General features: G+C 38.6%; 1 protein-coding gene and 1 long non-coding RNA gene across 9 annotated transcripts in view; one reads left to right on the forward strand and one right to left on the reverse strand.

Annotated features, from left to right (window-relative positions):
- Positions 1–13,261, forward strand: part of PHACTR2 (phosphatase and actin regulator 2) — a 252,289-nt gene that overhangs the window by 217,650 nt on the left and 21,378 nt on the right. For all 8 annotated transcript variants that reach the window (XM_073219694.1, XM_073219695.1, XM_073219690.1 and 5 more), the window contains 2 exons: positions 1,895–1,956; positions 4,508–4,645. In XM_073219694.1, coding sequence (XP_073075795.1) covers positions 1,895–1,956; positions 4,508–4,645 — 200 coding nt within the window. The remainder of the gene's footprint in view (positions 1–1,894; positions 1,957–4,507; positions 4,646–13,261) is intronic.
- The window catches only part of LOC108398115 (uncharacterized), a 44,795-nt gene that overhangs the window by 7,818 nt on the left and 23,716 nt on the right, over positions 1–13,261 (reverse strand). The window lies entirely within an intron of this gene.

Here is a 13,261-nt window from a genome sequence, read left to right on the forward strand (position 1 = left end):
GTGAGCCCCTTCACTTCTTGCATGACTATCCCTCCAATCTGTTTAAGGTGACCAAAAGGTTTACAGCCTACTGATAATTATGCCTCTGGTAAATACAAAACAAAACAAAACAAACTTTCAGAAAATTTGGTAAATTTCTTAAGTTTAAAGTTTAACCTTGACTTTTCCTAAGAGATTTTACAATGATTGTTTAATAAAATTAAGAAGAACAGTTTTAAGTATTATAGGTTCCTTTTTATTAGTATATTATCAAAGACCCAACCTTGTAAAGCCTTAGTTTGAATCACATGAACCACAAGTTCAGCACTTGTCTGTTAATTTACAATCCACATGCCTTACCCAACACATGTACAGTAATTGTTTGGCCCTAAGGATGTATTTTAAGGATTTTGATATATATTTTATGAAGCAATTAGAAAAACCTACAGTATTTTCAGAGGAATAAAGCTGAATTATAACAAAGTTTGCATGACATTCACAGATGCTTAATAAAAGCACATTCACTAGTTGCTTTCTTGTCTTGCAGGGTGATTTCAGTTTATGTTCACTCTTTGTATAAATAACCAGACTGGTCATCCTCTTTTTTATTAATTAAAATTGGTTTTTCAGAAGAATGTCAAAACTTTACCCTATCCAGTTAAGGAGAATTAATGGAGAATTTAGCATGTTCAACTAATAAATACAGATGTTGCAAATATTGAATACCAATATTTTATTCATGATCAAAGCAATACTAGTGGTAACAAGTCTATTTGAATTTTCAAAATAAATTTATTTTTTCATAGAGGAGACTTTTTTCTCAACCCTTTGGTTGAATGTTTTTATGATTTTATTATTTAAATTTCTTATTATTTTGGTTGAGTCTTTATATAGTGTGACTTGCCTTCAGTAGAATTCATAATAGTACTTCCTAAAAGGTAATTTTAATAAGTTTTGTTATCCAAGAAGTAAAATCTGTGCTCACAAATGATGAGCTACAGGAAGCAACAGAGAATAATTTATCAAATAAGCAACCATTAAAAAATGAAGGTGTTTATTTCTTTTAAAATTCTGGAAATTCTTATTTTAATCCCATCTATTGGATAGCATTCATTGAAGTTGGCCACCAAATTGTACTATTTGGTAAAGCACTAGAGAAAGAGAAGACTTTGGAAAATCTAAGTCACAAGAAAATTAATTATCTCCATAACAGTACACCATAACCCCATTCAGAACATTCTGGTTTGAAAGCAAAGTTCAGAGAAACAATTACATTCTGTTTCTCTGGAAACCAAAGCAGACAAATCAAGTATTTTGGTTGGATTACATGGAAATCAGCAACTCAGACATGCATCAGATGATTCTGATTTGTTCCTTTGATATATATCAGATTTTCACATGAAGGGCAGACCCAGAAGTAAATTTTATCTGAATTCTGATAAATTGTGTTTATAAGCCTATGTATGAGATGATCACCAACGAAAGGCTTTCGCCAGAACATGGGCAGTCTTACAGCTTTTTCAGACTCGAACAAGAAGACAAGAAGCAAAAAGGTTTATAATTAGTTGATAAACCAACCTATAAGGAATATGCTATATTATTTATGTAGATAGTATTTATAGATATATATGTAGATAATATTTTTAATTTATACATATATAATAATTGATCTTTCTGAAAATATGTATTATTTATGTCAATAATATTTATGGATATATATGTAGATAATTTTAATTTATATATATAAATTAATAATTGATCTTTCTGCAAATTCTTGACTTTTTAAAGATGTTGGTGGAATATTTTGATCAATATTCTGTTAAATAACTGTGGCCTGATTTATTTTTGTGATTATAAACCATTTATAGTAACTAAGTCTTCATGCCTTTCCTCCCCCTACTCCATTAAAAAATAGAAAAGAATGAAGAAGAAGAGCAAGAAGCAAAAATGGAACTTAAACGCAGACTCAGCAGAAAGGTGATGAAACTGTGACTGTTAGTGAGCCTGTGTGCTTTCAGATAGACTTCATTTTTTAACTGCGAATCAGCTCTCAACATGTAAATCTTATTTAGGAATAATTATTCCTATTAGTCTACTAAGTAATCATAGACATTAAAATCAGTGTAATGCATATAGTATGAACTATATTTATATTTATAATTGCATGATGTGCTAATTTTGAAAAGTTAAAGTTTTAAGTTGCATTTACTAATTATAAAACTAATATTTAATCTGTGTGAAAAATCTTTTAAATGCAAAAAGGAGCAAAAAAAATCATACAAACATCTTCTATTCAGAGATAACCATTATTCAATGTATAGTTTTAAAAAAATGTTCACACCTGCCATGCAGTCTTGGAAATATTAGATAAATGTTAACACTGAAAATTTGCCATTATTCCATATCTGAGCTGGACAAGTAATTTAATAAGTGAACTTGATCATCCAGCCTGATTGAATTGTTTGATCCAGCCTCACACAGTTGTTTCCAGCCATTCATGAGAATATAAATCTGATACCAGAACCATTACTTTTTTCTGTAAGTGTTAAAATAACAGTAGTCTTTGGGAAAATTAAACACTGTCAGAGTTTGTATTTCATTATTAATCCTTGCTCAGTATTCTCCAGATAAACCTTTCACAGCTGGATGGGGCAGGATGAGTAAAATATGACATCTGCAGTGATAGGTGTGACCTGACCCACATATATCTGGGCTGGTTGGGGAGTCCACAGCAAAACCATTCAAAGGCAGGTAGAAGAGTTTTGCTTTTGGTTTTTAGGGAAAAAGATCCTTAATTCATCTCTTTTTTTCTTGAAGACCCCAAATGTCAAATAATAATCAAGCTGAAAAAGATTCTATAAGCAGTTTCTAGAGATGGCTCTTCTACCATTCTGTAGCTGTTGCCAGTCCCTCATTGTTCCAGGCTCATCCCTGCCGTACATATGGTCTTTTCTCAGTTTAGTTGGGCCCTTCCAGGAGGCAACAGAGCCTGCTCTTACCTCTGTGCCCACTTGCCTCTACCATACAGAGCTCCCTGCTTGTAGGTACGGGACACCCATAGCACTAACAGCTACCCCATCACTGGCATAGTCCTGAAGGGCAAGACTGGATTGAAGAATTTCTAACCTGTGTGGCCACTGGTCACATGCCTTTTGGGTGGTCCCTAAAGGCAAGGGTTTCTGCACCTCCTTAACCCCATCTGCTCTGAAGAGGCATTAAGAAGCTAGCAATATAGACTGGACAGCAAGTGTCCTTTGCCCATTCCTTACCAGGGCTTTATGAAGATAGAAGGAGCTGCAGTTACCATATCCTGCTCAAGTGGGCTCAAGGTGTAGACCCCAGCCTTCTAAGAATCCTCGAATGCCTTGAATGTTAGAACATTGACTTAGTTCAGCTTTTGGTTTTACCCAAGAGGAAATGAAGTCCAGGAAAGGGGATATTTTTGACCACAAAAACATTAATTTTTTTGTATTAGTGCTTAATTTTTCTAAGAATTAAGCCTTTGCAAATAAGGAACACCTCTAAAGAGGACCACTTAGACAATGGATAGTCTGGCTATGTACAGAGTCCATATATACAGAGAAAAGATACTGAAAATGGACCCTATGGGTAAAGGCCTGGGTCTACCTGTCTGACAATACTATGATACCTCCCAACTGAGGAAGGCCACAGAAACACGAACCTCAGTAGCAGAAAGTAGATGTTGCCTGTCAACCAGGGACCAGGCTTCTTAGTCTCTTAGAACCATTTCTGGCTTGTTCTTCAGCTTGAGAAAGGACCAAGAGAGGAAAGCAAATACACACAGGGCTGGATAGATTTAATATAGCTATAAACTTAAATTTGGCAGACTATAGGAAGAATCCCAAGTTATTAGAAGTGTCTTAAAGGCTGCAGCTGATTTTAAGCAGCTACGGCCCTACTGAAGTGCAGTCCTCCAAAAAGACATCCTCCTCATTCCTTCACATCAGCTTTTCTGGCCAAGGGTTAGTGTTAAATCCGGGCCTGGTTCCTTAGCCTCTCAGAGAAGACTGCCATAGACACATCCTGCCCTGAACCATTTCTGTGTCATAATTTTGTGCATTTCTGAACATCCAGGTTTAATATGATAGGAACATAGATTTTCATTGTCATTTCTAAAAGTTAGAAGGCTTTTGTAAAGAGATTCAATCCCTAAGCCAGCCATCCTATATCCAGACTATTGTGTCTCTGTTGAGTCATGTAACTTGTGTCAGGAATGACAGGGACCTTTATCACAATGCCAGGCAGGTTGGGGAAAATAGCATAATGCAGGGATTTGCCAATGACTGTGACCTATCTAACAATGATGATTTTTATAGCCTCAAAATTAGGGCACACTGCTTTCTAGTTCTCATTAGAAATTCCCAAGATGCTGCCACTGCCTTTTCTTTTTTTTTGTGGGCATCTGAAAGTGACCTTATTTAACCATAACTTTGAAGTTCTCTATAGAAAACTTGGCACCATGAAGCTGTAAATGGTTTACTGAACTTGTCCTTTTCTCTTCCTGCAGCTCAGCCTCAGACCTACAGTGGCAGAGCTACAAGCTCGAAGGATCCTGCGGTTTAACGAGTATGTAGAAGTCACCGATTCTCCCGACTATGATCGCCGGGCCGACAAGCCCTGGGCCAGGTTAACACCTGCTGACAAGGCAAGAACCCCAATGGCTTGAGTCCTGATTTTATATGTGATTTTATTGCTTCTCTGAAAACTCCAGTGTCCACTTACCACCCCCACCCCCACCAACTCAGTCATGCTAGGAGGCTAGATAATCCAAATATCCCAATAATTTTCTGCCTTTATTTAAGCCACTTAAGTGATATACTTAGTAATATCAATGTAGTTCTTTCAAGTTAGTCTCAGAAAAAAAGTAGTTCTTAGTTACCATAAAATCTGTCTGCATTCAAAGCTGGATGGAGAAGGGGGATTCCCACAACCATGAGTTATCCTCACTATCAGAGAATATAACTTATACAAGTTATCATGTTAAAGGGACATATTAACAGTGAAAAAGGTACTGATCTGTATACGGCCATACTTTTCTATAAATGGCCGAAGAGTAAATATTTCAGGCTTTGTGGATCATATAGTCTTTGTTGCAATGGTTCAGCCCTGTTATGACAGTACAAAAGCAACCATAGACAGTATGTAAGTGAATGGTTGTTTATGTGTTTCAATAAACAGAGGATGGGCCAGATTTGGCCTGCAGGCCATTGTTTACCAATCCCTAATCTATATTATGTCTCACGGTTCAGAAAAACTGAACTACATAGAGGGTTCCATCACAGAGAAGGACTATTTAATGAGTACTGTGGTTCCAAAGCCAAAGAATTTTGCCAGCTACTTGTTTTTAAATTCTTAATTTTGGTATTTCCCTAATATCCTAAATAATATTTGCTAGTTTTTGTCTCTAAACAAAATTGTTTATTGAATAAACTCATGCCATACTCAGTCTTAATGCTAGAACTAGGTATTTAATTACACTCTGTGTTGATGCTTTTTAATAGCAGGTTTCATTTGGTAAAGCAGCTGCTATGCATCAAGCACATACAAATTCAGAAATGATTAGCGCATTAGAAGAAATGAAAACCAGGAAGGAGTAAGATCACAAAGGAAGAATGTTCAGAATGAGAGTAGAAGGAAGGAGGCTTGAAGCAGCACCTGGGGACCCAACATTTACGAAGAGGCAGCAGCAGAACACTGAGAAGAAACGTCTGCAGGAAGCTACAGCCTAGGTGGGGAGCGTCAGGTCAGAAGTGGTGAGAGGGGCACTTAGGGGAAGAAGCCTGACTGATGGAGACAATGAGAATAAAACACACCCTCAGGAGTCTTGGCTGTGAAGGAGAAGATACACGATGGGGTAGTTTTTTGTGGGGTGAGGACTGTGGAGGCTGCAAGCTTGAGTGAGTAGATTTGGAAAGTAAGAGTCTCATAGGAGTGGTGATTTTTTAGTATGTGAATCTTATATGCCATGAAAAAGAAACCAAAAGAAAAGGAAAGGTTGGCTAGGAGAAAAAGTCAGTAACTGGTAGATTGGACATAATCAATGGGGCCACAGGTCAGTGCTCATGTAGAAAAGGCGAGGAGACCCTTGAGGGTGGGATGGGGGACACAGGCTGAGGATTGCACCCTAAATGAAGAGGCTTCCCCAACGCAGGTGAAATCGCTCAGACTGAGGGACCTTGAGGGTGGGATGGGGGACACAGGCTGAGGATTGCACCCTAAATGAAGAGGCTTCCCCAACGCAGGTGAAATCGCTCAGACTGAGGGACCCCAGGGGAGGATGAGGAAGACTGTAATACTCAAGTCCTGTGTTAAGCTCACTGCCAATCACTGCCATGTTTCCTGAGGGAAATGTCATGTATGGGTTACCAAGAATTGCCTATGAACTGCTTGATGTGGTTTCTTGCCCTCACGCCTGCAGCTCTATTTGTAAAGCCACTCGCCGCCCACTCCCTGTGGCACTTCCTAGGTTGTCAGAGGAGGAGTGCCTGGCCTTGCTTTGCTTTGTGGCCTGGTCAGAGGGGACAGTCACATACACAACTGCACTGAGTGACAAAGTGTATGGAGGCCTGTTGGGGAGAGGGCGAGTGGAGGTGGGGGGACCTGGGGGCAAGGCCTCCATCTCATTAAGCATGGTGCGGACTACAGGAGCCTCCTTTCAGCCTGCCATTTGTCTGCTGCCTACCCCTTGCATCCAGGTCTCCTGCAAGAAGTCATGGACTATGAAAAACTCGTCTCCCCAGATCTGGGAGCCCTCTCTCAGGGCTGGTGTGAAACAGCAGAGACTGTTGTGTGTTTTCCCCTAATCACAACCCTCAATCAGCAGCCCTCTACTCTCCCCTTTTCTACTTCACACTTAATTTTGAGTGGTTTCTACCACTATCTGTATTCTTTCTGCACTTTCTCTGGTATTCCACAAGGAAAACTGAGGCTTTAGGTCAGATGCAGTCTGTATGGTGAGTACTAACAATAGACAACATCTCTTTCTCCACCCTAACCCTAAATCGGGTCTTGTCTTACACAGTCTTTGGGCATTTTTTTCACATATGGCAAAGGACATATGAAATTTAAATAATAAAAAGAAGGCACATATTTTATTGATTCCTACCTCCCAGGTTAGGAACTTCCCTAGAGTAATTCGAATACCTGGACAGGCCCCCGTGTGCGCCTCCTCACCTGCATTCCCCTCTCCCGTAAGAAGTAACCACCATTCTCTTTTTTCTTTCCATTCTCTTTTTGGGTGTGTGTTAGTCACTCTCTCTTTTTTTTTCTAAGTAGTTTAACTGCCTTCATATATATCCCTGAATAATACATATGTATTTCTTAGTTTTGCTGGTTTTGGAGTCTACGTGATTGGAATCATACAACGTTCTTCTGGGTATTACATCACTCAAACAATACATTGGGTTAATGTATTAGGTGATAGTTCATTTTTTTCCATAGAAACATAATATTTTGTTGTATGTATAAGTCACAGAGTAATTATTCATTCAATTGTTGATTACTTAGTTTCCAAATTTTAGGTTTTTAGGTTTACGAAGTGTATTCTGTGAAGATTCCTATCCTGTCTTCAGGTTCACCCATCTAAGACTTTTCTAGCTTGTATGCCATGTGATGGAATTGCTGGATCCTAGAATGTGTGAATGTTGAACTGTACTAAGCAATAGCAACAGCTTTCCAAAATGATTGGCTCAGTTTTTACCTCCCAGCAACAGAAGGTAACCCTTCCCATAGTCACATATGCTTGCCAACATTTGATGGTCAGGCTTTTTTTTGTTTTTATTTCTGTTATTTGACAACCTAGTGGTTATGACATAACATCTCATTCTTCTTTTACTTTGCTTCTCAGCAATTATTAATGAGGCCACTTCTGGACAGTACCTGTCTTTTGCCTATTTTCTTTTGGGTTGTCAATTTCTTATTGATTCATAGGAGCTCTTCACTATTCCAGTTATATATTTTGCAACTACATACATATATTCTCCCAATTTATGATGTTTCGTGCTCCTGTGGCATCTTTTGGCTTATAATACAGTGAATTTATTAATCTTTGTATGGTTTGTGACTTTGTTCTTTGAAAAAAATTTTTCTCATACCAAAATCATTAATGTATTCTCCTATATTGTTTTCTAAAACATTATAGTTGTTTTTCACATTTAAGTTCTTAATTAACCTAGAACTAATATTTTAAGAATTTAGCCTTTAGCTTTGTTGATCATCTCTAGTCTGTGTTTGTTTTCTATGTTGTTATTTGCTTTACCTTCTTGCTCCCAATTTTCTTGGCTTTATTTGGCTGTTCTTTTCTAACTTAAGGTGGACTCTCTCAATCATTCATTTTCATCCTTTTTGATTTTCTAATATAAGCATTGAAGGCCACACATGACCCTATATGTCAGCAGTTCTCAACCTTGACTATACATTGCAGTCACTTGGGAAGCTTTAAAGATGTTGATGCCTGGATCTCATCTCCAAAGGTCCTGATTTAATGTGACTGGAGTGTGACCTTAAGTATTGGGATTTTAAAAATATATGGTCTGTAATTTTAAGTGTCCTTGAAAATATGTGCTTGAAAACAATGGGTGTTCTACCATTTGGGGGTATGGTTTTCCACATATGTCTAAAAGTTCAAGCTTGTTAGTCTCAAATTTCTGTATCCTCATTTTTTTTGTCTGTTTGATCTGTCTCATACCAAGAGAGGGATATGTTCAATTTCCCACTATGTTTATGGATTTTTTCCTTCCTTCTCTTTATAATTCTGTCAATTTTGTTTCATATATTCTGAGGCAGGGCCAATAGATTGTGTGTGTGTGTGTGTGTGTGTGTGTATAAAACGTTGGAATATTTACATTTTCCTGAGGAACCCTTTATCATGAGCTAACTCAAGAAGCTTTTTGTCATAAAGCCTATTTTATCTTTTATTATTTTGAAGGCAGATTATCAAGGTGAGTTAATTTAGGCTGCCTTAGCACTATGAATTCAGGCTGTAAGCCCATGTGAGAGCTGCCTTATCAGTTCAGATTCCCAGCATGGTTTTCATCCTCCATCCCTTACCCACTAAGCTCACTAAGCTGTCCCTGTGGAGGTCAGAAATGCTAGTTCACTCTTACAGTGAGGGTACACTAGATGGGCCCCACTTCCTGGCAGGAGGGTCATTTATCAGACTTTCTACCTTGGGCAAATTCCGTCTGTGGTCCTCAATAGCTCACCAGGCTATGAAAATGACCCCTGCATGTCACCAGGTTCAACATAGCAAATGCCTCAAGGTCAAAGCCAATTGCAGTACTCTGCTTATGACCTTATTTCCTCAGCATCATATTCATTTGTTCTTTTCTGTCAGAGTATTTTTTACCCTCTTACCATCTTATTTAAGATAATTTTTAAGTGTTATGTTCAGCATTTTAGTTGTTTTTCAATAGGAGAGCTGGTGTGTCATTTGGCAAAAAAACTATACACCTTTGTACAAGTTATCTTCCATTCTCCTTTCCTTTTAGTTGTGGGCTTTTGGTTATACACCTGTCATTTAGTGTCTCCTAGATAGCCCAGTTCCAGTCACCATTTCTGTACAGTGCACTATCCCAAAATGTAGTGACTGAAAATAACAACAATTGTATTATGTCTTACAGATTTTGTGGGTTAGGGATTTAGTCAGGGGTTGGCTGGGCAATTCTTCTGCCCTTCCTAAGGTTGACTCAGGCCACTCAGTGCTACTCAACTAACAAATGGACTGCTCTGGAGGGTCTGAGATGGCTTCTTTACATGTCTGGTGTTTTGATGAGGATTGTTCAAGGCATAGGCACAGCTAGGGCTGTCCACGAAAACACCTACATGCAGCCTTGTGACATAGCAGCCTCATCAGCACAGTGGCCTCAGAGCTGTCAGGCTCCTTAGAGCATGGTTGGCTTTCCCAATGCAAGTGCACCCAGAGACCAGGTAGCAACTGCATGCCTTTTCTGAGCCTGCTTTAGAAGGCACCCAGGCTTCCCCTATGTTCTGTTAGGTACCAGCAGGTTTAAGGTCAGCCAGATTCAAGGGGAGGAGACTTAGCTCTATGTCTTACTAATGGGTTTCAGCCCTGGGCAAGTTCTCTATGGATTCAGTGAGACCAAAAACTTGACAATGGAATGTCCTTGGAGTGAAAGGGTTTTTACCCAACTTTATTCCCACCGTGGCAGGTTAATCACTAGAATCCTGTCCACTCAGAGCAGGTCTGCATGCAGCAAGCCAGTCTCTACCTCTGGGCCTCTCTGTCCTTGGCGCTGCTGCCACTCCAGCTTCTGCTCTTGTGCAGCTGCCCAGAGCATGGGGCAGAGCTCTTTATGTAGAGTCCATAACAACGTATTGCCTACATGTGTGTAGTGAGCTAGCCGACCAGGGCCAGGTGAGAATCCTGGCCGTAGGATCTTCACTTTATCCACACTCTGCCTTGCACCGGGGGAGTGGCAAGGCCAGATTGCAGAAGAACATGTGAGCTGGAGGTATTATTGCTACTATCCTTGGAAAATACAGGTTGCCACATCCACCATTCCCAGCTATCTTGTTACTCAAATGCTGAACTTCAGAAAAGCAGGCAGGGGATGACCAGGCAAATGAGTAAAAATCACGGCAGGTGCAAAGTATGCAAGCAGTGAGAGTCTAAATGATTAACTGGCCTCGTGTGGAAACAATTTTCCATACCTTAGAAACAGTCCTTTCTAACTTTTGTCTGTTTTCAGAAAGTAAAGCTCGTCTGTCTCTAACTGTAACAGAGAGGATTTTTCATTTTAATTTTGTGTTGAAGCAAACATAGATTTTTGTGCTAGACTTCTAGGCTGTAGGGGAGATGCACATGATTAGGTTTTCTTCTGCACACCTAGTGTTTGTACTGTGAAGGCACATGACATCTCCCCTGCAGATCAAACCCTGAGCCCCAGAGCACAGCCAGAGGCCCTCAGTGCTCCTGTGAAGCCCATTTCCTCCCTCTGTTTCTCCTGAGACTTGAAGGCCCGAAGGACAGCACTTTAAGAAAATGAAGCTGGGCATAGAAGCCACAGGGCATAAATCTGCAAAAAAGTAAAAAGCTAACCTTTTCAAACAATATTGCTTCTCTCTCACTTACCAACTTTACATTTCCCTGTATGGCCCCAGAAGATAACTGGTTAGCCAGAGACGGGTAAGATTCCTCAAGGGAGGAACAACCTAAGACAGGCACAGTCGCAGGGGGACCATCAGGTGAGAAATTGGGGATCAACAGAGGTGAGGCTTAGAACCTCACACCCCCTGTTTTGAGAGAAATCTTCTGCATCTGTGGATGTTTTGTTGCTGTTGTCTAGCTTGGATTAATACTTAGTCTACAGGCACACACCTGATCATCTACATTTGCGCTCTTACAGCACTAAACTCTGTTTTCTACCTTAATCTTGCATCTACCTACCACTTCAGCATTTTATTAAAAATAATAATAATAATAATAAGGGAGAAATGTGGGATTCACATATAAATCAAGTATAAAAATCAAACGAATATTCATATTTGACCTGATTGTATAAGTTCATGATGCATGATCAAAACCGAAAGTTTCTGTGATGACTGCCCTTGCACTGTTCACCATGTAAGAACTTATTCACTATGTAAGAACTTGTTCACCATGTAAAAACTTGTTCGTTATGCTTCAGAAGATTGGAGACTGTTGAGAATTAGGCTTGGGGTTGATTAATGATTGTGCATTGAGTCCCCTATACAGAATTTTATTGTTGTTAACAACCATGTTCAATAAATATGAGAGATGCCCTCTCAAAAAAAAAAAAAAGAAAGAAAATGGATTTGTATTGTAGTTTTCCCCTTCAGAGAAAAATAATTTCTTTTAGATAGAAAAAAAGTATACTTTTTAAAGATAGAAAATAGAAAAAAGCAATAGTTTAGAATGTTTTCAAAAATTTCTAAAAATAGTATTTTCTACCTAACTGATAAAATTATTTCCTCTATATACTAAAAGACAAATATAGTGGAATGTTACTTATTGCTCAGAGATACAAAAACTATTAGTGGCCTTAGTGTATATTTTACTTTAGAATGAAAATAGCACATGCTAATCCCCATTATTATAACAAGCAATTCTGGGTTTCTGTTATTTCTGACCTTAAGATGAAACATGTAGTTTCTTAGTATGTAGTGATTGGATTAAAAATAATATACTTTATTCAATAAGTTATTTGGCAGAAAAATCTGTTATTTAACTTTCACATTAAAACTGTTTTACTTTTAAACTTTTGAAGTACATATCTGTTTAAAGGAAAAAATTATTGAAAGTAAATATTTCCACCTCTGCTGTCAAACACTGAACTTTCTGATAGCCTAAAGGAGCCATCCCTTCTCTCTTTTCTTAGTACTATTTTATTAGCCCCACTAAGGTACCACTTTGCATTTTAACCTATCTTTGAACTTCAAGTGTAAAGAAAAGAGATCACGAGCCAGTCATTCTCTATGAAAACGCTGTAGTGGGTGCTATGGGGAATCTCATAAGTCTGGTATTTTTGTTAAACTGCCCACATTGGGAAAGAGACCTGGTAGGAGGAATGCCTTATTAATCATGAACTTGATCAAACTTAGTTCACCTTTAAAATAAAATTTTCAATTTTAGAATCTATGGGCTTGGATAGAACACTAGAAACAGAGTCACATACAATAAAATATAGATGGCCCTTATTAAGATCTGTGCTGAAGTAGATATATGAGCCCTAAGAGGACAGGTAGCACTAGAGAAGGCCATCCGCTTGGCCTGAAGACCATGAACACATGACAGTTGCCATGTCCCTGCGGTGGGCTGTGGAAGTTCATGGTAGAGAGGGGAGGGCAGGCTTTGGAGCTGGGCACTTGTAGGTTTGATTCCTGACTTAGCCACTGGTAGATGTTTGACATTGGTCAAGTCATTTAACTTGGGTTTCCTCACTGATAAAGTAGAGCCAATTATATCTATCTTGAATTTTAGGTAGAATATATAGAGTTTCAGCTCATAGTGAAATGATAGCTCTTAACCAGTATTACATTCATAGTCAGCCTTGATAATCTAAGCTTTGTTCCCCATTGCTGACATTTGCACTATTCATTGAAGCCTCAGTTTATGATCTAGTCTAAAATTATCCAGTGAAGGAGATGCCAGAATTTTTCAGATGATACATGGATTTGTCCAACAGATTACTTAGTAATATTTATTAAAACCCTTACAATATATTAGCATTTTCCTAGATATTAGGGACATAAAGATGAATAGAACACTATCCTTCCAGGA

This window comes from Manis javanica, chromosome 13, assembly GCF_040802235.1.
Source record: "Manis javanica isolate MJ-LG chromosome 13, MJ_LKY, whole genome shotgun sequence".
Lineage (NCBI taxonomy): Eukaryota > Metazoa > Chordata > Mammalia > Pholidota > Manidae > Manis > Manis javanica.